The 27,912-nt window shown below is 40.0% G+C and overlaps 1 protein-coding gene across 1 annotated transcript in view; it reads left to right on the forward strand.

Moving 5' to 3' along the window:
- The window catches only part of LOC121900946 (disks large homolog 1-like), a 118,228-nt gene that overhangs the window by 13,594 nt on the left and 76,722 nt on the right, over nucleotides 1-27,912 (forward strand). Inside the window, exons 5-6 of the mRNA XM_042417538.1 lie at nucleotides 18,719-19,051; nucleotides 24,531-24,653. Of these exons, the coding sequence (XP_042273472.1) occupies nucleotides 18,719-19,051; nucleotides 24,531-24,653 (456 nt within the window). The remainder of the gene's footprint in view (nucleotides 1-18,718; nucleotides 19,052-24,530; nucleotides 24,654-27,912) is intronic.

Consider the following 27,912-nt stretch of genomic DNA (forward strand, 5'->3'; position numbering starts at 1 on the left):
CGTTTTGACTCCAGACACTTGTTACTCTAAGTCAGTCTTTGACTTGTCTACTCAGATTAGTTGGTTCTTGATTAAGCCCTGATTTGAACCCTTTTGTCTTGAAGGATAAACACTTAACCAGTAGGTCACCCTGCCGTCTTATATACTGTCTTGCAGCCAGTCATGAGCTTGCTTAGAAGGAATTAGCTGTTAGGAGCATGACCTTCTGTTGTACTGCAAACACAATTCTAAGTTTGGAATTGGACAGACAATCAAATCCTCACTGGCATTAATAACCATTGTAAAGCTATAAGCTCTTCTCTGAATTCATAAAGATTAAGATAAAGATAAGACCTGAAGTTTTAGCCTAAGGTTTTAAGTGGTGAATGAAAGTGTTAAATGAATGACACACACTCACACGCTTAAGTCTGCAGTCTGTTGGCAAATATACAGGCAGACTGCAGGGATTCCATCTCACATTCATCTGGTTAATCTCATTTATCTCATTAAGATAATGGATTAAAAACAGAGGGTGTTCCTTGAGCTCAAGGCTGCTAGATTACCGCTGGAGAATGTATCAGTACATCATCTCTCATCCAGCTTGATTAATTTCTTTTTCCGATCTCTGTCTCAAACCCTGTCTTTTTGGATAACAGAATAACATGGAGAAGACTAGTTTTACTGATTAACTGAACATCCGGTCATCCAGTCAGAAATGGATCAAATTAGAAAGGGCAGGCCAATCAAACAGTTTGCCAGCACATATAATCACAACATCAATGTCAAAATTGAAGATTACAGTATAGTAAAGTATACTGTAAGAGTACAGTATAGTACTCATGGATGGGAAATAAAGCAATTTGGGGTGTGCAATAGAGACAAAGTGATGTCTGCAGCAATGTGTGCACTACTGTCAGAATCCCTTTTGTTGAAAGGGACATCTTTTCTTCATTAAATCCTCAAAGTAATGTGTATCAATCCTCAAACATCTACCGAATGTACAATATTTGTATTTATGCTTGAGGAGATTTTTCAAACATGATGAATGTGGATTTCACTTTCTATCAATACTCTCCTCTCTATCTTTCCCAATCCTCCTTTCCTCTCTAATATATCCAGTCTTAAATCCCACCCTGGTTTTATCAGTCTGTGATTGTTGTGTGGACTTAGTGAGTGTCACTGGCCTCCCGTGCTCCAAGAGAGCAAGAGTCTCTCCTAAGAGGCTTACCTTAGGCTGCTAATAGACTTTACAGAGGTGGAGCTATTTTAGGATGGACAAAGACAAGGAAAGAGAGAAAAAAATGAGAGAGACACACAAAGACCGAGGGAAAGAGACAGCGCAAGTCTGTAAACGAGTGCATGAGCATTTAAGTTCCTGGCATACCGAGCTTTGGTGAGTTATTTTTCTCGCTTTTGCCTGAGAACGCACAGCAACATCATTCCACCGATCCATCCATCTGTGCAACTGCCCAGCTGGCATTGTGATGTAACTGTGAGGAGGGGTCACGGCTGACAAATTAATCAACGGAGAGGGCATGAGAGGAGGCGAGGAGGAGGAGAACTTTCCAAGCAGCCGTAGGACTATTGAGCCTAGGGCTATGCATCTGCAGTAGGACTAACTCTGCGATGTAGAACGGCTGTCACAAGTTAGCTCACTTGACGAGACCCTCTTCAAAAGGTTTAACGTCCTCTCGGCTCTGTAGGATCCACACGTGTTGTAAAGAATTGGAGTAAGTCTGTAGATGTTTGGATAGCCCTGCCTGTAGTAGGGCTGACACCTACTGGGCCAGCACAAGGGCTACATGTGAAGATGGACCATCGCAACTCTGTGTCCTCAATCAATGTAATGTATCTTTACTTATTTTATATACTATTGTTTTATGTATGGTTCACTCAGAAAAATGCTCTGAGTCTTGTATTGTAATTAGTGTAGAGAGTAGCAAGGGCAACAGAGGTTAAGTCAACTTAATGAATGAGTAAGTAATGAATGACCCACAGACCATTACTTGTGTAACGTGTGTTATATGTGAAACCGTATGCATTTTAGTACATTTTTTTGTTAGCCTTGTATTTTTGCATTCAAGATTTGGGGTGTTTTAAAGTTTGTTTTAGAGGTGCAGTGTGTAGAATTTAGTGGAATCTAGTGGAACAGACTTGGCAGAAATGGAATATGATATTCTTAATTATGTTTTAATTTGTATATAATCCTATGAAAATAAGAGTTGTTGTGTTTTCGTTACCTTAGAATGAGCCCCTTATATCTACACAGGGAGCAGGTCCTCTTCCACAGAGCCCGTCATGTTGTACCATCATGTTTCTACAGAAGCCTAGAACAGACAAACTAAGCACTAGCTCTAGAGAGGGCCTTTTGCTTTTTTCACGACTTTCGTGGCCACCGTAGATTCTCCTACACGCTTGAAAAGGGAGGGGGAGAGGGAGGTGTATTCAGTTGGTTGTGATTTGCAACTAAAACTGCTAGAGGTCACTAAATCCTACACACCGGTCCATTTAGTCAAACAGACATTGTTTGTTTTTACATAGTATCTATACTGTATGTACATACTGTACATAAAGCACATTTTCTGTAATCCTCATGTATATACACTACGATACAAAACAAACAAACAAAAAAGACTCAACACATTACATCAAACTTCTTATCCATTCTCGGACACAGTATTTAGTATCAGTGTCAACCTGTTTCCAAAGCCTGTCTTAGTTGTAGTATAAGTTTGCCCCTATATGTTATTGGCATCAACACACATCCTTTTGACGCCTAAGCGTTCCAAAATCAACTTGGAACAAGATTTGTGTCACTTCCTTCCAAAATCCAATCACCAAGCCTTTATGGTTCCGTGGAACTGTATCGGAGGTGCTAGGAATCACAAAGGCTGGCTGTCGACCAAGAGGAGCTGAGTAATTAAGAGGAATTAGTCCAGGGCCAGAGGTTATGGTTTTAACATTAATGAGGTTACGGCTTTAACATTAATGAGAGCTGCTCACTAATGCTCCATTCCCTGTAGTGGCCATGCTACCCAGCTGCTTCTGTCCCAAACTTAACAGGCTGATGACTGTTTAACACTTAACTTGACTGAATTACATAAGAACACCCTCTTTACTCATTCACCTTGACACTGGCATATTGGAAAATATGAACCTGTGTTCAACAAAGGCACATAATAGAACCAGATACAACTCAGGCAAATGTTGTTCTCAAACCATTGCTATAGCTTTTTATTTTAAAACTTTATTTTTATCAAAAGCTTAAAATTGTATAGCTAGAGTGGTAACTGCATTACTGCACGACTGTGGAGGAGTAGTGGGGTTATGACAACCAGTCTAAGCCTGAGTATATACATTTCAAACCAATTCTAGACGTTTCTCTTTCCAATAAGTAAACAGTATGCCATATGATATGTCGACAATCATATTGGAAAACCCAAGATGTATAAATGTTTTTAGAGCACCAAACCTTTAGGTTAGGGGAATAAGGGAATAACATGTAGTCAGTTGTTGGTAGAAAAGATCAACAAATAGGCTACACCTGGGAAGCATGTTACCTCACCCCATCATCCCCAAACCAAAGGATTTCTCCAACCTGTGAACACATAAGGAGCCTTTTCTGAAGCAAACTAATGCAGACTCAAGGACACTTGGTCCTGAGGTTAAGACTAGCTATAAGTATGATTTGTGACATCACAGCTAGTTTGGAACCAATCATAGTGCAGTATGCAACAACACAAGTATGATGTGGAAACTTGAAGCATCAAATGAGCACACACTGAAAATGGACTTCACAGTGAAGTAGTAGTCATTTTAAAAATCACTTTGAAACTGCTAGAGTGCTGCGACAGTAGCTGCTCAAATCCATCAAAGTCCAAATCCCCAAAACCAAGCCAAATCTGGGGTGTTGCCAGCTGACATTCAGCTCACATCAGACCTCAGCCACAATCAGCCCAACTTGGCTGGTTGGTTACCAGGGTCAACTCTGTAGGCGAGGACTGAGCAGTGCTTGGCTCTGAAAAAATAACCCAGTCTGGAAAGGAGCACAAGCATGATGCCAGTACTTTAACAGCCTTATGAACAAGTAGTTTGTGACTGAAGGCTGTTATTCGTGTTCAGAAAGCAAGGGGGTAGAGTTGAAGTCATCTAAGTTGTCTATGTTTTTCTACAACTGCTGTTAGCAGATGTATTGTCTCAGTTTTCACAGGAACTGCAGTCAGATAGCTAGCAGGCTAGCTAGCTATTAGCTAACATTAAATTGTTCAGCCAATGTCATGCCTGAGTACAGCCAGAGCAGCTAATCCCATTAAGAAGATGACTAATCTCTGTTGAGATACCCACACACACACACCCGCACACACACACCCACACACACACACACACACACACACACACACACACACACACACACACACACACACACACACACAAACAAAAAGGCAGTCAAATGAGTTCAGTCTGGTTCAGTTCAGTCTTCACATTGGTATTTCAGGAGGGAGGAAATTAAACATCTTTAAGAGTAATCGTCCTGACTGTGTGACCCCTTGATCCTTGACTGTCAGGATGGTTTAGATAGTGGATCAAGGCCGTTCTACATGTGTATTCTGAGTCAAAAAGATTCAAAATGTTACCTTTGTCCCTCTTGTGCTGGTCTGTAGTTCTACCATTAGTATACATACAACAGTTGCAATAAAAATTATGATTTGTTGAGACTGACACTAGGAGAACCGTCTCCTTGAAGACAATATTTGTCCTCAATATTTGGCTTTGTTCGCATTGTTCTCACACTTAGTCCATAAAAATATTCACATAAGGCCTATATCCCTACTCTTGTTATTTTTCACGTGATCGAGTAATGATGTTTTCACAAAAATGAGTGAAGTAATAAATACTAAGTATTTTATACTCATACATGTTTAAACCCATATTACATCTTCCTCCAGATCCAGAGAGAGGGTGCTATATATTAACCTGGTGCGCCAGATGGTTTGTTACACGGAACCATCTGAGAAGTCGTCCTTGGAAACTGTTTGGAAAAGGGCAGGCACTTTCAAAAAAATACTTGGCAGGTGATTGGATGAACCATCTGTCAATCTCCGTTTCTCACTGTCTTACCTTGTGAGGCAGCTGGATTCACAAGATCACAAGATCACACAAGAATCCTCATAGCACGCTGATTGGCCCGAACCGCTGGTGATTCGGACACAAGCGCATAACTTGAAGCCTGACAAGATGGATCCTTGCATGATCTCACGAATCCAGCTGCCTTGCAAGCTTAAGCTATGTTTTACTGCCTTGTTACATTGTTATGCTGTGTATGTTAACATTTCAGCACATACAGACCTCCTTGAGCTCTGTATATAATAAGATGCTAAGCCCCCACATATCGTTAAATTTTCTCTCTCAGTGTCAGCAAAAAACTTTTATAACTACTATATTATATATAACTATTATAATACTTTAAACTTTAAAACTTTTTAAAGTTTATATTAAACATGATTGAGATAAAATGAATATTTAGAGAATATTGTCCAGGTGCTGCTGTGTCTGTGTTTTGCCACATAGTGGCACTGTATGTACATAAGACAAACACTCCAACATGTTGAGTGCTTGAATTGTTCTGCAGATACTTCACACCTTACCTTTTGCTATTTAACTACACAAACAAATGACATGTCCATTGGACTTATTTTTTTTTTGTAAAATATTCATTAAAGAATTCAATAATGGGAAGAACCTCAGACTTTTCTGCTGCAAATGTGATATTTGCAGCTGTGAGGTTTATTCAGCAGTCTGTGTGTCCTCGCACAGGATTTTAGAGGGATTGGAAGAGATATATTTAGAGGAAAGTTCACTCATGTGGAAACTGAACTCACAGCTGGTAAAAGCAGATCATGTGACCATATTTGAAATGTTGATGTATGGAGTCTTTTCTGATTAGTTACTGTGTAGAATGGAGAATCCACCACGATTGGATAGTAGGGAGTGTATGAGGTTACCGCGAGCGCACGCACACACACACACACACACACACACACACACACACACACACGTATATACACACAGTGTAGTTATTTCTGTGCTGGCTGACCTACTAATGTTAACATGTAGTGCATGCCTTCTAGGCACATGAGGTAGCATCCTCTCCCTCTCTCTGTCGCTCTCCCTTTTTCTTTTTTTCTTTCCTTCCTTTCTTCCTTTCCTCATTCTTTCTTCCTTCTGTTCTTTTGCTCTTTCTTTCATCTTCTCTTTCTTTCAGTAGTTCAGTGTGTCATGTTGGTAATGTAACATTTGATGCTATCTTTACTCTCACATTATGTTTTATGAGCTATACCGTATGAGCCAGAATGCCTGTGGCTATCCCAGATGTATGAATGTATTTGTGTGTGTGTGTGTGTATATGTTCATGCACACACATCAGCAGGATCTCCATCTGTTACTTGTCAAACACAGAGGCACTCATATAGCTGGTCTTAGGACAGCTAGCTTATCACACAAGCAGAGACGGGCACATGACCAAAAGCTGACTCTTTGAAACATAAAAATAACTCTCTGGTTTATTCTGGAGGACTTCAGGTTAAGTTGTCTGTTTGAAATACAAAAAGAAAACATGTTAGAATCCACTCATTCAGAACATTTTTCATAAAAATGTCCCTTGATCTATCGTCAGTCATCAGATGATGTCACACAGTGCTGATTCAACCTGTATGCATTTGTTATTCTCAACTCTGGCACACAGTAAGTGTTTGTTTGGAAGAAATAGAACATGAATTCGGGTACTTGGCCTCAATATTTGAGGAAGCGATCTCTGGTGATGATCAGTGCATTTCAAAGCAAAGCGTTGAGTGCCAAAAATCAGTCACTGAAAAACAAGCAAACTTCAACAAACACCAAAGAGGATCTCAGATTACCAATTATATAAAAATCAAAAGTACATCCAAAAAGATATTATAAAATATCACATATTGCTAAAAATAACTTGTGAATGTGAGCCTGAATGAGTTGGATGCAAAACACACTGTTTGCTTCATGAAACTCTTTTTTCATGTCTAAATAAAGAACAACAAAGCTTTGCAACATGGTTAATTCATTCAATTATGAATGAATTATTCATGCTTTATACAGAATACGTACAAAGTTGCACATGTGCAAGTATGTATATTCTACATAAGAAATGTTTTTGAAGATTAAGTTCCTGCTGTGCTCAGAATAACCTTTCATGTCATTGCATTATTTATCTGAGTTGTCTACCTGCATCATCTTCTAGACTTAATTGGCTCCTCCAGGCTTGCATACGTGCATCGTTTATCTGTGTACAGTTGGAAAACCCTCTAGAACTAATTTCTCATTACTGATTATCAACTTTAATGTAACTTAAGACACAATCTTGGATTGTGGATTGATTGCTTTATCAGTGAGTTTAGAAAATTACTTTACTTCACAGCTTATCTCTCCATTTGCCCACATTTCCATCAATATCTTTCCCTGTCAGTGACCTCTAAATCACCCTCTGCTAGTTTCACTTGCTTCATCCTGTCCTTTCTCACACTGTTTCCCTCTCTGTGTCTTCTTCTCTCTCATGCTGCGTTGTTTGTTTTCAACTCAAGGTGAGAACACAGAGACAGCCACAGAGAGACTACTGTGTGTGTTTAGGTCTGTGTGTCCGCGTGTGTGATGGTCCAGATGGCCCAGCTGTCATCATTAAGAGCCCTGGCTGAAAAGTGCGCTTTGGCTTGTTTGACTTCTGCCCTTTATCTCCCATCTCCTCTATCCTCCTCTACTCTCCTCTCCTCTCCCCTCCTCTCCTCTCCAGTGAGCATGTAACTCAACAAGGTCCAAATATTTGTGCAGTACAGATAATGTTATCTTTTTCAATGCCTATTACAAATAACACTTCTCTGGAGTTTCCAACTATTTTGATTTCGATTGATAGTTTAAGTAGTTTTTCATGGAAAAACGTCTTAATGTTGAGAAACTGTTGCTTTTTTGTCTTATGTGATGAGAAACTGAATCCCTTTGGGTTTTGAACTGTTGGTCAGACAAAACTAGTGATTTGAAAACATCACCTTGTGTTGAGGATGTTGTGATGGTAATTTTTCAGTATTTTGTGACATAAACTAATTTGTTATTTATTTGAGAAGATAGTCGGCGGGTTAATTTATCATGAAAATAATTGTAAGTTGCAGCCTCTCTCTGTGGTGTTGTGACTGTGTTTTACATTATATGAAGTTTTAAATGATTGTCCAGATATTTACCTATTGTGTGATAAGCTGCGACCGCTTTGGTGCTAAATTTACTCACTTGAGATTTCTGTGGCAAACGTGATGTGTATTTGTTGTCCTGATACCGGTTCCAACATCCTTATTCAGGGTATTTGTTGATAACGAGTTTGGGTCTGATACTACTGTCCTCTTTTCCCAAATTAAAAATCTGAATCTCGATGTGGAGTTTATTTAAATCATTTTTATGTAACGTAACGTAAGGCCAAGGACTGCTGTAGCTCTTAAAACTGAGTTGGCGGCTCGCCATGACTGAGTTTAGCAGAAAGACTGAATTTTACATTGACATTGATGGTGAGACTGTATTTAATGTGGCTCCGTCACATCATGGCCAATACCCAGTCTGTTTAAGAAGATCACTATAAGCACAGATACTATAGAGAAGTGTGTAAATGATACTGACCTTAATATTTACAGTAAATGCAACCAAAGGCGGTAGCTGGCAGTATGCAGTGTATATTAATATGTACTAAGACTTTTTTGATATTACTCAGGTGGTGTCAGAGTGCTCACATTTTGTTGTGAGGTTTAGGTTACTCGCAAGCAGGGTGAATCTTAGACATTTCAGTTCATGGGAATGGGATGCTCCAGATTTAAAGATGAGTGAATATTATGTAAAACTTTTGTCCTGCGGTGGTTTGATTCTAATGTTAATTGTTTTTACACAATGTTTCCGTCCCACTCTGATCCTCTTGTCAGTTATTCAGTCCTGGTCACCTGTGGTTTAAATGGCTCAGTGCCAAAGTGCTGCTGCCAGCAAAACAACAGAGCTGTGTTCAAATGTCAATTGAACAAGTCACCCTAGTAATGTGTGTGTGTGTGTGTGTGTGTGTGTGTGTGTGTGTTTGGGAGATCATGGCTTGTGACTGGTGATGCAATGACATTGTCTCTGCCTCACTCATTCACTCTTTATGTCTCTCTAGCCCGCTCTCTCTGCCAATGTTATATTTGGTCAATTCAATCTTCACTAGCCCGTATAATACAGTACACTTACCCCCTCCTCCTCACTGTGTGTATGTGTGTGTATGTATGTGTATGTGTGTGTGTGTGTATGTGTGTGTGCGTGTGTATGTGTGTGTATGTGTGTGTATGTGTGTGACTACACAAGGCAGAACATCACTGCAGCAGGTAGAAATAGGGGGACACTAGAGAGATGACACATTTTTTAATTCTCCCTCCACCTCTGTGCGCAGGTCTCTCCTCCTTTTCTTTCTTTCCTTCTTTCTTTCTTTCTTTCTTTCCTCCTTTCCTTCTTTCTTTCTTTCCTCTTTTCCTTCTTTCTTTCTCTCTTTCTTTCTTTCTTTCTTTCTTTCTTTCGCTCTCTCATTGATCTTGCTGTTGAGAGGCGGGCCAAGAGAGGCAGTGGAGCGAACCGAGGGAGAGTGAGAGAGAGAGAGAAAGAGAGAGAGACACACAGATAGAGAGGAAGCAAGAGAGAGACAGAGAGAGAGAGAAGGGGAGCGATAGAACGAGAGAGGCACACTCTCACACAGATAGAGAGAGAGGAGATAGAGGACTGGGACTGCTGCTGCAGAGGAGGACAAGAGAGACCACATCCATACTGACACACACACATACACACATTTACATGCACACACACATTCATTCACACAAACACAGGCAGACTGAACCACACATGCTAACAACAACAACATACTGAACACACACACGTGCTGACATATTCTGACACACACACACACACATACACTGACGCACAGGCAGACAGCGACCATGTTGCTCCCTGCATCCTGACCAGCTATGAGGATTACACTGATGAGGATGATGATGATGAAGATGAGAGCGATGAAGAGCATGGGGGAGAGGACGCTGGCCTGCCACAGCTGAGGACCGTAGCCAGGCAGGGGGGGCGGCGGGGGTAGAGGGGGGGCCGGCAGAGTGGGGGATTGTGGGACAGGATGGAGCTCAGTTGATAGGACACATGCATGTGCATGTGTGTGTGTGTGTGTGAGTGTGTGCATGTGTGTGAATGTGAAATGTGTATATGAAGGCTAGGATGCCCCCCCAGCGCGGGACCAGCTAGCTAACGTTAGCCACATGTTGTGCCACTGCAAAGTAGCATGCACCAACAACACCATATCTCTGATGTTTGGATGCAAGGTAGGTAGAGGGCTTTGTGTGTGTGTGTGTGTGTGTTTGTGTGTGTGTGTGTTTGTGTGTGTGTGTGTGTGTGTGTGTGTGAGTGTGTGTGTGTGTGCACGACATGTAAGGGATGGAGGCAAAGTAGTGGACAGTGAGAGAGAGACTGACTAAGGCAATATATGCTGATAGAGAGAAAGAAAGAGCTAATGACTAAGCTTGTCAAGGAATTCTGGGTTGAGGTAAACTAAGGTGAGAGTTAGTAGCCGACAGGAGAGAGAGAGAGAGAGAGAGAGAGGTCCTAGCTGTGTGTGTGTGTGTGTGTGTGTGTGTGTGTGTGTGTGTGTGTGTGTGGCTGAGCGGTTGAGACAGGGAGAGAGAAAAGCAGGTTTGTGTTCTGCTGTCTAATTTTATATCACAAACTCTCTACAGCCAGTTTATCACCAACATCTCCACATTGTTTTTACAACTAATGTATCCGAGGATTCACTGACTCACCACTTAAAATTATTTATGTCTTTTGTAAACGTGCCTCATTTTGCTATTTTCTTAAGTACAGAGATAATGCAACACAATGTTAATTATAAATATGTATAAATATGTATATGATTGCTGGATTAAGTGTAACATACTGGTAATAATCATAAACAAATGAGAGCTTGGTGTTAGTGATACAACCAATGATTATTTTCATTATTGATTAAGCTGTCAGTTATTTGTCTGTATATTTATATTATTCTGTATATTTTTTTTGTATAACTGTTAATTGTTTAGTCTATTAAAATATCACAAAATATCAAAAAATGCCCATCAAAAGTTCTCTGAGCCCAAGTCGACTTCTTCAAATTTCTTGTTTTGCCTGACCGAAAGTCAAAAACCCAAAAGCTGAGCCTAAATAAAAATAAGTCTAAAATCAGCAAAATTATAATTTAACTATTTGAATTGAAGTACACAAGACTATGGACCTGACCTGGTATTCAAGGTCATTTTTTATTACTTGATAGTTTTTGCCACCAAAAAAGTCTTAAGGTTTTGTGCCCAGACATAATTTCACCAAGAACCTTTATCCATGTACTTCTTTTATATGCAAGCTAGCTGTCGATGAGAGGCACAGTGGTGCAGTGGACAGTGTAGCAATGTCGCTAAGAAGGTCTTTGGCTCAAACTCTTCAGTCATTTTGGGCCTTTATGTGTGGAATTTGCATGTTCTCCCCCGCGTTTGTGTTAGTGCTCAGCTTTTATTCCCTTTATCCAAAGACAAGGAGGTTTAGGTGAATTGGAAGCTTTGCGTTACCCCCTGTGGCAATGTGGGAGGATATCCCGTGTCTTGTCCTATGCATGCCGGAAAAGGCTCTCACACCCACAGATCTGAACTGGATCAGCAGGTAGAGAATAGATGTATGTCTAAATTAATATGGTACATTTCCACAGCAAATTACTCATGAATTTGTTTGATTAAAAACAAGAATCCTCTGGACATCTGTCTCCCCTGTAAATCCATATTCTAGCCATCGAAGCTGCCTCAAATTCACCATCATTCCATTATGAATGAAGCCACTTGACAGTTCTTTGGCAGACCGCACCATCTCTGCCCCATTATTAAATTGATAAAACTATAACCCCCATGAGTATGCCCACTCGCTAATTACATAACATCAGGCCATGGTAAGTGAATGAGCTTAGGCTAAAATTGGCAATCATCATCTTGCAAAGTACTCTGAAACTGTTGAGTGGAAAATCAACACATGAAATATTAAAGTTCCACCCAAGAGCTTAAGGAAATGTGCCTTTGATGTGGAGGAACTGTTAGTACACTGTGCTGTATCTTCGAATTGTTATTAAATACACAGCTAACCCAAAAATGGCTCCATAAATGGATCTATAAACTTGTCTAAATACCACGGTGAAAACTTGACCTGAGCTTGAGAAAGAGAGTGAGAGACACGTGGAAATGAAAAGACAATATGTACAGCTTTAGCAAACAAATGACTTATTATCCTAGTATCGTGTTTAAAGTTCATTTTTTACTGGTTTAGCAGTGTTATTTTAATCACCCCAGTAATAATAATTGAATAGAAGAGGTTGAGATTGAGAGGAGAGCGTTCAATTTTCTGTGATTAATTCATGTAATATAAGAAAGTACAGTAGGTCCAGTTGACTGTGTTTGCGTGTGTGTGTGTATATGTGTGCATGCATAGGCATGTTGTTGTGCAGTTCAGCAGTTAGGCCCTAATAAACTGTACGGACTTCACTTCTGTCCTATTAGATCACCTCATCATGTCAGCCTGCTAGACTAGAGCTATAGAGAGAGAGAGAGAGAGAGAGGACGGGGGTCAACAATAGTGTGTGACACAGTAAGAGCAGTGTTCTTGTACTCATGAATGTTGCTGTACAGTCTGTAGATGTGATTTTTGGTCCTGTTGGTCAACTACCACCATTCTATTTCAGATGTCTGTCAGCTTGTGTGTATTGAGAGCAGCCATGATCAGACTCTGTGATGCCAGCATAGCACTAACTGTGTTTCCATTAGTCAGCAATGACACAGTCGGGGGCAGCGCTTACCTCAATGGAGGTTACGACTGTCACCTGGGACCGTATGTTTGGCTGCATCTTTTCATGTATCTCTCCTTTAGAATATGTGGTGACAAAATAGTGCAGAAAATATCCCTATCTAAGTGTATATCCTTTTTTTTTTTTTTTTTAAGCAAGTTAAGTCAGCTGCTAACCTCTGAGACTAAGTCAAGATTTGCTTCAACTGCTTTTTGTAGTTTGCCTAATAAATGCTTCCCTGCAGGAAGTATTGTTTTTGCATAGACATTACTGTAATTACCGTAATAATTATAATAGTGTAGCTCTAACAGCATTCATTAACATACCCTGTTAAGTGATAAAAAGCTACTATGAGTGTGTAGGCATCAGAATTGATAATATCTCAACAATACTCACTCCACACTGGTAATAACAAGAAAAGTAAAGTTTAAAATAACATGTTGACATAAGTTATGAGAAGAAGAGAGAGATAAACACATAGACGGATACATGAGGGCAAAGTATATTCATTTGACGTTGCCAAAGCAATGTGTCCATTTCTGAAGCTTTTTAACTGCCTGAGAAGATAAATCAAACACACCTTAACTGGGTCAGACATTTCAACACATTCAAAATAGATGAATCTGTTCCTCTGGTTCTGCTTGGGTCTGTATATTTCTACTGAAGACACTTCACTGAGCGAGGCCATGTTTGAGTCAGTTAAGGAGAATCTGCAGGTCCTCATACATATTTCAGAGTTAATGAAGATATTGAAGAAGAACTTTCAATTTTGACATTTTAAATAACTTTAATTCAGTATTTGAGTGTCTTACTTTATCAGCTGTGTTATTCTACTTTTTCAGGACATCTGCTTTTAAATAATTTATTTCCTGTTGCTTTTTTTTTTTAATTTAAACTTCGAGTCATAGAAACTACTTTTTTGTTGATCATGAACTTTAATTCTTATAGAGTTTTGAAAAAAATCAGAATTCGGGCACTATGAAAACTGCAAGTAGCCTGTTCAAGTGGTTCGTGTGTAACTGTTGTACACTGGGACCTTATTTTCTCACTAACTCTCCACTATTCGGTCATATTACATCACCTTATAGTAACAAGCACATTCAGGGAGGATGTTGTCATGGAACAAAAAAAAAGAAAACATGCACTAAATATTTACCAACAGAGAGTTGTGGAGTGAAACAGATTTTTAGATTAATTTATTGTAGTTCATAAAAATTGAATGATACTGTAGGTGGGGAAGAAAATGTGCCAATAGTGCAAAGTGTGTCCAAACTGTATAGTAAAACATTCATTATCCTATTAGAAAGAAGTCATTCCTTTGATAAATGTGTCCATTGATTTTGTGATCGGCTAACTTCATATCATTGAGCCATTTGTATTTGTTACTGTCACGCTATCATTGTTACTAAATAAATGCGGTCATCAGCTGTTATTTGTTGTTAGTACTTTTATATTTCACGCCAATAAAGCATGAGAGAGAGCATGATGTGAAAGATAGAGAATGAAAAGGCAAAGAGAGAGAGAGAGAGACAAAGGCACGTGTGTGTGTGTGAGAAGTCCCTTACGGCAGAGGATCCCCTGCTCTTTCATATCTCACCAAGCGTGACTAATGCCTGGCTTTACTCTCATACACACAAACACACACAAACACACACACGCAGACACACACACACACAGATACAAACACACAGATATGTACTAGGATGCTGAATCTGCTCCCAATCTAGTCACGTTTTTCTGGCTACGCAAGACTGGCTGACACACTAACACATGACAGCCACTGTGTGCACGTGTGTGTTTGTATGCATGTGTGTGCATGTGTTGAGCAGGCTATCTGCAGGCACAGTCCTGATTAGGAATGGTTTGCTCTTGCTAGTTGAGCAAGCAGAGAAGCACACACACACACATACACACTATTAAAATAGACATATTTGGTGTCTCTGTCCGTTCATCCATGAATTTATTCAGAGGTGTTCTTGTGTCATGTGAAAATTAAACACAAAATGTAGGATTATGTGTGTGTGTGTGTGTGTGCATGCGCGTGTATGTGAGTGCAGAGGGCAGGAGCAGCAGTGTTGTGACAATAGTGTGAGCCAGGGTCTCTGTAGGGTCTTAGTGCTTGGCTGTTCAACCGCTGCTTCCAAGATTATTTTGAGGCATTTCTGACTAATTAGCGAGCCGACAGTGAATGAAAAGATCAGAGCGAGAGGCGGAGAGGGAATGAAACGTGCTGAAGGTCATGAGACGGGCTCACATTTGTCAGAGGAGTGTTTACTCCCAATTCCAGTCTAAATGAGGTTAAAGTATGCAGCAGGGGAAGCGGGGAGAGAGCACACCATGTCTATTTGAATTCACAAGAATTAGCTGATACCGTTGCGCACAGAGGGGCTCTCCTGGGCAAAGTAGCCGCCCACTCCCTGCCCCAAAACACAATTTCTAGAATAGCTTTTGCATCTTGATGCTGACTGAGATGACAGTCGGCCGCAGTGCGGGGTCACATGTAGTGATAATGTTTTAATCTTGCCCTGGTAAGTCACTGCGCTTGCTGTCAGTAGGTGGTTGTTAAAACATAAGTGTAAACACATCATAGAATCGATGTTGAGTAGACTGTTGTTAAGTCTTGTTGAATCAAGGATACTTCAAGTCTAATATTGAATAACACTTGACAAGGGAAAAACCAATAACAGCATTTTCACACAGTCTGGGCCCGAGCACAAACTGTTTAAATTTCTCTCTTGGGAAGGATGTTTAATTAAGACTGTTGGCTGCGTAGTTACTGATACAGAGACACAGAGGGAGCTGTATGACAAATCACACGCATACGCACACACACACACACACACACTTGTTTTCTTGACTTGGTAGGAACGCTGTATGGACATTACCTGGAGGCTTTTCTGAACATTACCGCTACATGCCTGACCCCAATCATTGTCTGAACTATAGGGTAACGATTTTCATGATTCATGTTTATTTTCTGGATTAATGAAGCGGAAAAAATGCACAATATCCTAGAGGCAATGTCTTCAGATATTTGTCGGACCAAAACCCGGAGATATTTGGTTTACTGTAATGTAAAACAAGAAAAAAAACAACAACAGTTGCTGATTCATCTAATGTTCAGTTGGTTATTTGATTAACTGACTAGCTGTTTCAGCTCTGATCTAAACCACTAACCCTCACCATACACCTACAGTCCTCCATCTCTAACCCGATTTACCCAAAACTTAATGTTTAACCTTTTAGGGACCAGTTTAACAGCTTTTTGATTAATAAAAGTACACACAAACACACACAGGGAAGTCAGTCCTGGCTTCCTGTGGCTAGCTAGATAGATAGCGAGTCAAAAGGTTAAATGTCATATTAATAGGACTGACTGTGAGACTGTCTGGCTCACTGTAGGGGAGGTGAATCTATCTTGTCTATAAGCTGCAGGCTGTATTTGTCTGTTAATGGTTATTGTTATTATATTCTCAACTCTATATGTAATGACTCAACTTAAACCAACAACACCAGTTCACAAAATCTGCCTTTCTGACTACCCAGTACCCACTACCTGGTGCTAATACATATATTGTGTTTAAAAGTCATGTTGTTAAGACCATTTTCTTGAATTGAGCTTTACATTTATCACAGTGTCCAGCTGTAAAACATCAGTTAACCCTCTTCCTTCCCGTTCATGTACATTTCTCAGATATTGTTGAAAAAGAAATCAAAATACATTGTCGCTGAACATTTTGCAGATACGTTCATTTAGCATTTAGCATTACATTTCCTTCAAAATGTATTTGCTGTTGCAAGTTGCATTAGATAACAGCTTGGAAGAGTGGCTAAGGGGATGTTTTCACTTTCTTTTGTGTGTACAAAATGTTTCAGGTGTGTAGTTTCAAAGAAGAAGAAGAACAGGGACAGACTAAAAGGAAGCCATGCATTATAAAAATGAATAATTCTTGATAGAGGTCATGTGGTGAAGCTGAACACTTACATTTTGAAATGTGCAAAAAAAAAGAAAGAAAAAGGCTCACAAACAGAAAACGTTTCAGTCATGAATAAGAGATAGTCATTTTAAAGGCAGTGACAATGACCTTCACTGTATTCCTTTATAGTGTTTTCCTGATGTACTCATGCCATTTGACATGTCATTATATTACTCGACATTTATTACATTGTGGGTTAGTAAAGCACTTGTTTTAACATCTCTGTCTCTTGTATTATGATGTAGAAAGTCTGTCAACTGGTGTATTTCAATACAAGTACTGAGCTGTGGTACAATGAGGTTGAAATGCAGATGGCAGCATAATAGTCTTAGCAGGTGTGTGCCGCAAATCCTTTAAATGTGCTATAATTTTCTGACAGTGCACATTCTCGCTTTCGTTTAACCCTTGGATAGAGTCAAGCTGTGAGTCCAATACCTGAATTATACTGAATGCGTAACTAGATCCTACTTAAATGGTTTGTTTTGTCATTGTATAAGCTGTCTGTGTCTTAGCTGAAATTGCATTGTTATCTCGGTGTTGATATGATCAGAGAATCCACATCTCATTTGTCCCGAAGCTTAAAAATCCTGCTTCCCTTTATCTGTATCTCCTCCTGCTGATTGGTCTAGATGAAAACTTAATGAGGGGTGAAGGATTTTTACCTGGGTTCACCTTATCATTGTACTTCCTGGAAGGAATGAGTTGTCCCTGTGCATTCATTGTACGGAGAGGCCGGTTTCCCAGCTGCTCGGCTGGGTAAATTGCACACCATGCAACCGTGATGTCAGGGATTCAAAACTGGACCTGTCATCCCTCCCCCTCAGCTGCACTGTACTCTGTCCAGTAAAGCAGAAAAAAACATCAAAACATTTTTTTAAAAAGATGAAGTGAGGCGAGGTAGAGTGCGTGGGAATAGGGAATGAGAGGGGGAGAAAGGGAATAGTGAGACTTAGTGCGAGTCTAAGATGTGGAAGGGAAAGAGGCATGATGAAGGTATAGAGAGACGAGGAGGAGAGAAAGAAACAGTTATTCCTTCAGGCACAGTTGCCTCCCGCTCACTGTCCTCATTCAGTTTTGCATCTCATTTTGCCTCAAAACTTCTGTTTCATGTCCAGCGTGTGTGTATTTTTTAGGTGTGTGTGTGTGTGTGTGTGTTTTTGTGTGTGTGTTCAGGTATAAAAATATAGAAAGCTTATGAAACAATTACTACCATGCTGGGTGTACACCTGGACGGCCGCATGTGCTTACACACACAAACTGTACTGTAGAAATATCTCATTACACATGAATGCACACACACACACACACATACACACACACAGGTTTACTTAAGTCACTTTTGAGGTATTTACATAGACTTACCCTAACCCTAACCATAACCACTGCTTGCTTAACCTTAACCTGAACCACTGACCCAAAAACCAGCGTTTTACCAATTGGGGACACGGCTTTTGTCCCCAATTGCACAAGCTGTCCCAAATCAACCGGTCTTAAGTCTGGTGTGTGTCCCTGAAAGTGACTTAAGTCATACCAGTCATACATGCACACACTCCGCTATACTCTTTTATGCTGATTGCAGTTTTGCTGAGCATCACTAATGCTTTCTTACTTTCTAGCTTGACTAAATCTTTTCCTCCTTTAAAATAACCTCTCTCTTCTTCTTTGTCTTTTATTTCTGCTTCCTGCCAACCTTCTTATACCTCCTCATCCCGACCATCTCTGTCTTCTTTTATTGACATCTCCTCTATCGCTCTGTTTCTTTCTCGGTCTTCCTTTCTTCCCTATACCCGCATTTTCTTTTCCTTCTGCTCATCTTCCTCCCTTCTCGCTGTAGAAGTATCGATATCAAGAAGAGGAAGGGGCGTCGCCAGGCGCCCCAAAACTCCACCAACACCCCTGCCATCAGCACCCGATGGGAGTAGCCCGAGAGCTGAGTGATGGAGGGACCCTGGGGAGGGAGGGGAGGGAGCGGGGGACCTGGAGGAGAGAGGGAGGGGGCTCCGGGACCACGGAGAGAGAAGGGGAACGATCACTGGGAAGGGACGGATCTCTCAGTCGTCACGGTGACCTGCGGGGGGCAGAGCTGGTTCAGGTGGCGGAGCGGCAGCTGTCTCAGATTCAACACGTTCACGGATATGTCACTCACACACACATCACGCCTGCTCAGGTAACTAACTCTCGCTGTCTATCCCTGTGGCTCTGGCTCTTTATCAGTATGCCAAACAACAAGCTCTCACATTATACTGACATTCTCTGGTCGCCATCACATCTGCTAACAAACACTGTTTACCTGTCTGTTGTAGTTGTAGGAACACAAACACAAAGGTCACGCTCCACTCTGTTTGTCCGTCAGTTCAAATAACTCTGATATTACTTATGTTTTAGTTTAGTAAACCTTTCAGTCATTTTTATGCTTTGACCTAAAGGCCCAATCCATAGTTTTTGAACTCACATGTCTGAGGTGTTCATACATAATTGAAGACTTTGGGTAACATCGTCAATTGATCATTATTGAAACAGAAGCCCAGTTTTCTTGCTGTGTTTACAATATATAAACCTTTAAACAGCACCAGAAAAATACAACAACTTAGATTTTGCCTTTGATTAGTGCCAGAGTATGTGCCTCTCCCAATCCTTTCTCCAAGAATTTATTTTTATATACTAATTTGTTTTGACAGTTATGTGTTGAGGGAAAAATAGCTGCTGCCTGGATTAAGTGCAGTGATGTTCTTGTATTGTGTTGAAGTCAAAAGGAGGCGGTCAGGGTAGATGGTGGGAGTAGTAGGAAGTGTACGGCTTTGACACGCTAGATTGTGGTTTGCGCTCTGAGTCCTGTGTGTGGTTTAAGTTTAGGCAATAAAAGCACTTTGGTTAAGGAAAGATTGTGGTTTTGGTTAATGTTAATAGTAAATGCTTCAAGCCACTATTGGCTTTTTCAATATTTAATCACAAGACCACACAGACCACAATGCTGTGAGTGGCTAAACAAAACCATAAAAATGTTTAATCATGCTTTATTTGTTTCAAACAAATGTGACTTTGCGAGAAACCGATATTGAGGGAAAACAAATTAAATATGTTGTCACTTTCGATATTTTATGAGCATTTTGTGACGTGCCAAAAGCGTCTCCTCCTTTTTTTTGGAACTACTTTTTTGTTTGCATTTGGACCACAGAGTATTTCTTTTAATTGAGGGACTATACAAATATTTGGGAACCTTTGTCTGCCACTGGAAAATGGACAAAAACATAACACAGTCAAGTTTATTATAGTCACTCAAAAATAGACATGATACAATTGTGTAGTAATTTATTCAGAACTTGGTCTAGTATCTTTTCGAGGCGGATGACTTTACACGGTGCTGTCAAGGTGGCCGAAGCAGAACCTTTTTAAGTTCAAGTGCAAACAGAAGTAGTGAGACCTTTTTTCAATATGGCTCCAGAATTAGGTCTTTTTTGAAAAGTACTTAGAAGTCAAGGATACTGGCCTAAATTTACTTCCATGCACAGAGCCTTTCTTTGTACCAGGAGAATACTTTTGCAGAACTGGCATGCAGGGATTCAGTCGAATGCTTGTCCCATTTTTTAGTAATGAGGCCCATTACTATCTCTGTTCTGCACCCAGTCTGTGTCCGTCTGGCTCCCTCTTTTTTTGTCTCCTTTTCTTTTTCCTCTATATCAATCTCACACACACACATAATCGCACAGCGTCGCTCGGTAATCTCTATATTTTGGTTGATTGGGCTGTATCTGTCTGCAGATTAATGCTTAAATCACTGTACTCTCACAGCTCCAATCACACACACACACACAGACACACACTCATATATTCTCTAGCATGCAAACACTCATTTCTTAATTACACACGTCAACATCTTTTGTTTATGTTTCTTGCTCCTCTTTATGTTACTTGTTTTTTTGAGTTGTAGGTTTTACTGGTGTCTTTTTTCATATGGAATCCGGCAGAGAGCAGAAACAGGCTCATAGTCCATTAGAAATGCATGAGAATATGCATATTAAGAAACAAATTATTTACACCACCTTGAACTACAAAACTCAGTGATCAAAGGTTTATTCACCCAGTGATTTTCCCGTGGATTCTCTCTATCATTCTCTTGCCACGCAAATGCTCCGTTTTTTTCAAGCTATAAGCCACAAAAGGCTTTACAATGATTCTTAAACAGCTGACAGGCAATAAAGAATAAGATTTAAAACGGCAAAGGATTTTTTTTCGCTCCTTTGATTTTCTCTCATTTCTCATTCATGTCTCTGTCTCTTTGTCATTTTCTGTATTTCTTCTTTGTATCATACCCCACCCCCCTCCCCCACTAATATGTCTTCCTTTTTTAAAAATCTGGCATGAGTGATTATCACTTATGTTGTCAGCGGCGGTGTGTGTTTATTGGGTAAGTTACGACAGCCCTCAGCATGCTGCGGGCAGTCAGAGCAGAGGAGTGTGTGTATTAGCGGTGTGTCAGTTCTAAGTCATCATACGCTGTCATTGTACTGACTCAGTCGCCAGTCACCTCAAGTCCAAGTTTTGTCTGCAGGACAAGCTTCGGACAAAACTACAGCAGTTCATTTTTATCAGTGTGGTGGAGGAAATGTTGGTTTGTAGCTCCACCTTGTGGCCGGATAACAGCCTCCCATCTCTTCTCAAAGTATTTCACTGTTGAAGTTACTGAGGTGTGTAGCGAGGTTTTTTGACATCAATGCAAAATTGTAACATCACATGAATGGCTGATTATTTGACTGATTGTTTATCTTTTTATTCACTTAATTAATTAATCAAGTTTTTAATATGTGCCTTCTGTTTGATAAGAACCATGAACCACCATACACCAACAATGCATTTTGTCTATGTCTATGTATTTTATCTGGAAATGTATTTAAAGAGTTTTAGGCTGTTAACCTAGTTGGATGCCATCTTCATCATTCACCTGTGACCATTGAGGTTCATCTCACGCTTCATGGACATAGCTTAGAGATCCACATATCTTTATCTAGTAACAAAACCACACCACTATATCATAAACACCATCATCTTTGCATCACTCTTGTGTATTGCTGTTGGTGTATTTGGGTATTCGGGTTATTTTGAGAACTCCTCCTTTCCAAATGGTGTGTGTGTGTGTATGTGTGTGTATGTGTGTGTATGTGTGTGAGAGTGAGACCACAGGTGCTCGATCTGGCTCTCTTCTGCATGACAGATGGATCTGCCATCTTGCTCTCTCCATGTACATGTTCCCTTCTCTCTCTCTCTCCTTTTCAAGTGCGCACACACACACACACACACACACACACACACACACACACACACACACTTTCTCCTTCTTTTTCTCTGTAATTTATCTTAAGTGTACATTTGTGTTACGTCTTCATCATATACAGTATATAACAAAACATCTCTGGTCAATATCACTAAAATGTTAAGCGATTACAAATCCTTTCAATTAATACAATTTTATTTGTTTTTAGACAAAACACCACAGAATGTTTCACTAATCAAACTATAATGAAAGGTCCATATTTAGGAACGAACCGCAACAAAAGTCAGTACAGCCTTCACCAGTGAGACTCCATTCTTTTATTTTTTAATATTTTATATGCCCGCCTTTGTTTTTGATGACAGATTTGATCCTCCTGGGCAGGGATGATACCAGTCTTGTCCAGATCTGTGGAGAGATGTTGTGCCATTTTTCACAGATGATTCTTTTTAGCTGCTCTTTGCTGGAGGGGTTTTGTTGCTCTGCCTTCCTCTTTAAAATACTCTTAAGGTTCTATTGGATTCAGGTCAGGAGACACACTTAGCCAGGTCATAGTTTTCACTTTTTTCTTCTTTAAAAACTAGTATGTGGAAAATCCCTCTCCTGCCCATCTTCCTGAGACTGGGAGTCATCTTTTCAGTCAGTATTTAGGTATACAAACTTGCATTCTTAGTGCCATCTATAAATGTCATCTCCCCTACACCTTTTTACTCACGCAGCTTCATATCAGCAACTCCCACCTCCATGCGTCACGGTCGGCACTATGCAGTCACTGTGGTAGTCCTGGCCAGGTCCGCGCCAAACATGCTGGACTCCATCTGATCCGAAGAAATTTATTTTTGTTTCATTTGACCAAAGAATGTGCCGCCAGTATTCATCAGGCTTCTTTTCATGTTCTTCGGCTAAGTTTAACCTTGCAGTTTTGTGCTGTTCTGTTTTCATTTTTGGACGTCATCTGTAGAGGTTGACTTCATGTAATGTCCTTCGCATTGTCTGATCATTCACTGAAACACCAATTTCCACAGTTAAATCAGAAGCACTTGCCCGCCTGTTTGTCAATGCAAGGTTGTGGCGTCATTTTTCGAGCACGGAGCACCGTCTGTTATTGGTAGTATGTGTCCTCTTGTACCTAATAACCACTGCTGCAACTGTGTTTTGACTTCTGCTCCTCTCCCTCTCCCATCTTTATGAAGTCTCACAATCTCGTTTCTTACTTGTTCAGGCAATTCCTCACCATGTGGAGCCATGTTGCATGAGACACAACCAAGGCCAAAACTAAGAAAGTTGTGGTGTTCACAGGTTCTTTTACAACCTTGTTCAGGCAATTAGCCTTATTTAATCTAATCTAATTGGAAGTCGCAGGTGTAATCATTTTCGTTTCAGTGGTCACAGGTGTACTCACTATTGTTGCATTGAGGTTGTACTTGAGGCCTGTATTTTCAATTTAGTCCTTCTAACCTGTTTGTTTTTAATTACAAATAAGATCAAATACCTTTCACTTCACCCTAAAAATACTACAATTATTGTAAGATGATACAATTTTGAATCATTTAACATTTTAGTGATATTGGGATGTACTCAGTTTCTGTTATGTACTGTAAATAATCCATGCGTACAGTATATCACATCTTGTGTTGTGATGCAACATATAATAATAATAATAATAGTATTAATAATAATATCTTTATATTGCACCTTTAAAAACAGAGTTTACAAAGTGCTTTGACAGACAAAGCAAAGGCAGTACAATACAAAAGCAAAGACACATGACACAGAAAGCAATAACAAGTCTGACATTAAGAAGACGACAGTAGAAGACAATGAAAAACAATAGAGAGATGACATAAAGATTAAAAGACAATATAGAAAGATGATAAAAAATACAACATCACATAAAAGCAAGTCTGTAGAAATGGGTTTTAAGAAGTGATTTAAAAGAAGTTACTGATTCTGCTAACCTAACATCCTGAGGCGGGTCATTTCAAAGCCGAGGGGACCTGATGGCAAAAGCACGGTCACCTTTAGATTTAAGCCCCGACTTTTGATCTGCCATATATATATATATATATATATATACACATACACACATATATATTTAGAATAGTATACCTAAGACTTCTTTTCTATCCGTTCCACTACTGGTCATAATATGTAATGATCTACATTTTTGAGTTAAATAAATCAATTGTCACTGATTGTCAGTGACTTTCTGCTCGATCCTGAAGTATATCATGAAAGAATGAATATATTATAGATAACTGTGTTAAATTAATGCTGCCACCTGTGCAATGATCAGCCTGCAGGGCGCCTAATGTATTAGTCTGCCGTAGTGTGTGTGTGTATGAGTTGCACCATCCTGAGCTCTGTCTGTACATCGTAGGTAGAATCTCCTGAGGTTCCGTTTGATGATGAGGCGTGGCCTCACCCAGAGGGAGAGAGGCTGAATGAAGTCCCAGCCCCACCTTTCTCCTCCCTCTATTCGCAAAGCCACGCCTACTACCAGGTAATCCCGCCTCTGAGCCCGTCGCATGACTTCATCGCTGTTCATTCGTGATGTGATGTTGGTTTGCAGTCGTTTCTTGTCCCCAATTTTAAAGATATTTGAGCATGCAGTTCTTTTTTATTTATTATTTCTTGTGTTTTTTGAGACTCATTAATCTATGGGAATTGTTGTCGTTACATCGATTGAATTTATTTATCAATTTAAGGTGCTCCATGTAGCTTTTTATCAAGATCAATAAATTGTTAAAAGACAGGAAACCTTATGCAATACAACACTTTTCTCCTTGTGCAAATGGAGCTAAAGCATCAGAGCTCTCAGAAAAAAAACAAAAAAAAACAACCTTCTAGCATGTCTATGTTCTTACAGACAAGCAACTTATCTGGAGAGGAGACAGCAGGGAGGGATGGGACAAGTATGTGACAGGAATAGGAAATTCCTGTAGGAAATTATATGATTTAATCTTTTGAAACAATAGAAAAGTAAATACCACAGAAGATTTGTCTTTTGTTTATGGTAATTATACCTTGTATCCTGATTAATTTTACAAGGATATGTTCATTATGCTGACATTTAAAAATGCTCCATGTAGCACCTTTAAGAGATCGGCTCTGCTGCATGCTCACTGGCTTGCATGCTTTTATCTAAATAATTTAACATGAATATCTAATCTCCTAAAGTCAGAACCAAAACGCTGCCTTAATGCTCTTGTATCCACTGGTTTTGGTTCTCTGGACGATGCTAATGCAGAGCATGATAATATTATTGATATGTTTGTGTGACTTTTTGTACTGTACACATGGTCTGACATGGATGTGATGTGGAGGATTACACAAGGAATAAACCTGAGTGTAATCTTCACCTGCTACTCAGTAAAGCAAAAGCCCAGAAAGTAGAAATAATTTCTTTCTAACATCTAGTCTATTACCAAACTTCTTGCTGTCTGTCCCATAATACCTGTTAATTTTGCTGCTGAGTCTTCTGTATGGAACCTGTTCATTAGAAAGAGAGTGGAAAGAGAGCTGACAGTCTCTCCTTTCATCTTCTCTTAGTTTAGATGTAATTGCAGTTATAAACTGCAGGAGGCAGCAGAAGCCAAAGAGCGAACCTCTTCTGTGTGTGGCACCCTCACAAATCAAAATCTGACTAAACAGAATTTCTCTAACCGTTTAATTGCGGGCAGTGATGGCTGAATAAATGAATATCATCAGCACAGACGGGAGAGTAATAAAGGGAATAGTAGGACTCATTGTTATCAGTATTGACAAACCCGTTAGACAGTTTGACTGGAGAGGAAATGCAGCCTGTACTGCAGCAGTATAATTGACTATGTTTAAATAACTTCACTGCCAGAAGTTATATCTACTGGAGAGACCGACTGAGGAGAACAGTAAAAAGTCACTTGCTGTCTCTGTATAGCACACAAACAGTAAGACACACATAGGCCACTCGTAGACCTTAGTGGCTCTTAGTCATTAAGCTAATGCAGATAATTAAGGAAGGAAGGAAAGACAGAGAGGACCAGGGAGCGGCAAGAGATGGGATAAAGAGAGAATTACAGGCAGACAGACACAGAGACAGTGGGCAGATTTGTTGCTGGATGTTGCTCAACCCTGTCAGTCAGCCAAATCACTCCTCCCCAATGAATCCTGCTTCCCTCCTGCTGATACAGTAATAGAAATCAACAGTCAGTAAGACCTCTACATGCAGGACTGGCGTTTAACAGGTGTGAAGTGATTTCTGCCCCAGTTTGCAAGGCCACTGGGCTGAATGGGCAATCAATCCAGCTACTGTACAGTACATGCGCAAGAAAAAAATAACATCCAGACACTTTTATAAACCATTACGGCGAGGTTTGGCTCTGCCCTGACAGACACCCAGTGCGATAAAGCCTTTACAGAACAGCATGGATCAAGCTTGACCTCACCCGCGGGAGCACTGAGCAGCTTATATTTATCTATTATTATTTATTTAGAGATGAAATATTGAATTTTCTGCATGTTGTCACCCGTAAAGTAGCGCAGAGATGGCCAGGTATCTAGTTTCACCTTGTCTTTGTTGGTATCGAGCCATCTAGCAGAGTGAAATTTCATCAACCCGCAAGATAAGTGAATGAGAAATATTGACTTGGCACTGTCACTCAGGACAGGTGTGACGCGAAGAGATGATCAGCATTTCTCAATAGCAGTGTGATATACACCACTGTGAATGTGCCACTGTGTATTCTAATACTTGGCTGGAAAACAGAAATGAAATAAGCTGATGCTTGTATTAATTATGACATTTTGTGGGGGTTTCTTTGTGTTGTGCTTCCATTATTTTATGTTCTTTGTTGTTGATGCTGAAAGCACCCAGGTCTCTTGGGAGAAAAATGAGTTTGATGTTTAAATAAATTGCTTTATAGCTGAGAAGACAAACAACCACCCCCCAGTGCTTTATGTCTCTCTCACTATATCTTCCGTATTTACCATGGGAGCTTGACATACTGTAGCTCTTCAAAATGGCCCTTACCAGAATCTGAAAGGGATCTAATGGAAAGGCTGGGGGGAAGCCAAAATGATTAGGAACCACTGGAATAGACCACAGTCTAGATCCGCATGGCGTCTGGCTTACAGTGCTTATAGCTGTACAAGCGTCCCTTTATGGCTGTTGACAATATAAAGAGATAATATTTATTGCAGTTTTATTGAGAGTCATGTTAGAAGTTAAAGACAAGCTAACACAATGTGACAGAGCAACAAAAAATACAAAATTAGGTTTCAATTTTTAGTCGGCCACTAATGTTCAACATCTGATTGTTTACATAGCATGGTAATACTGTACTATGTTTTTAGGAGTTCAGACAGACAACAGTCCAGGTTATATTACGGCCAAACATGCGTAGCTGTGTTGTTAGTAGGTTACTGTGCCTACAGGGTCAGACTGTCTACAGCCTGCTTGAGCTCGGATCCAAAATAATTTGTGGGTCAGTCTGTGGTGGCCCACAGCCAGACTAGGAGAAGTAGGAAATCATTTGTTAAAAAAAAAAAGTGAACGCAGCGTTTGTATGTTAGGCCGTCTATAACTAGCTCGGCTTACCTGTAGAGGATGGAATGGCAAAGTTGGCTCTCTCAGCAGTTGGACATTAAACATGCATGATGTGTGCTTTTATTTAATTGGTCCTGAAATATTAATAGAGCTGGCATTCACTGGCTGACATTTGACTGGAGAGAGAGAGAGGGTGAGAGAAAGAGAGAATGAAAAAGTGAAAGAGAAAGAGGCA

This window comes from Thunnus maccoyii, chromosome 7 (assembly GCF_910596095.1).
Source record: "Thunnus maccoyii chromosome 7, fThuMac1.1, whole genome shotgun sequence".
In the NCBI taxonomy this organism is placed as follows: Eukaryota; Metazoa; Chordata; class Actinopteri; order Scombriformes; family Scombridae; genus Thunnus; species Thunnus maccoyii.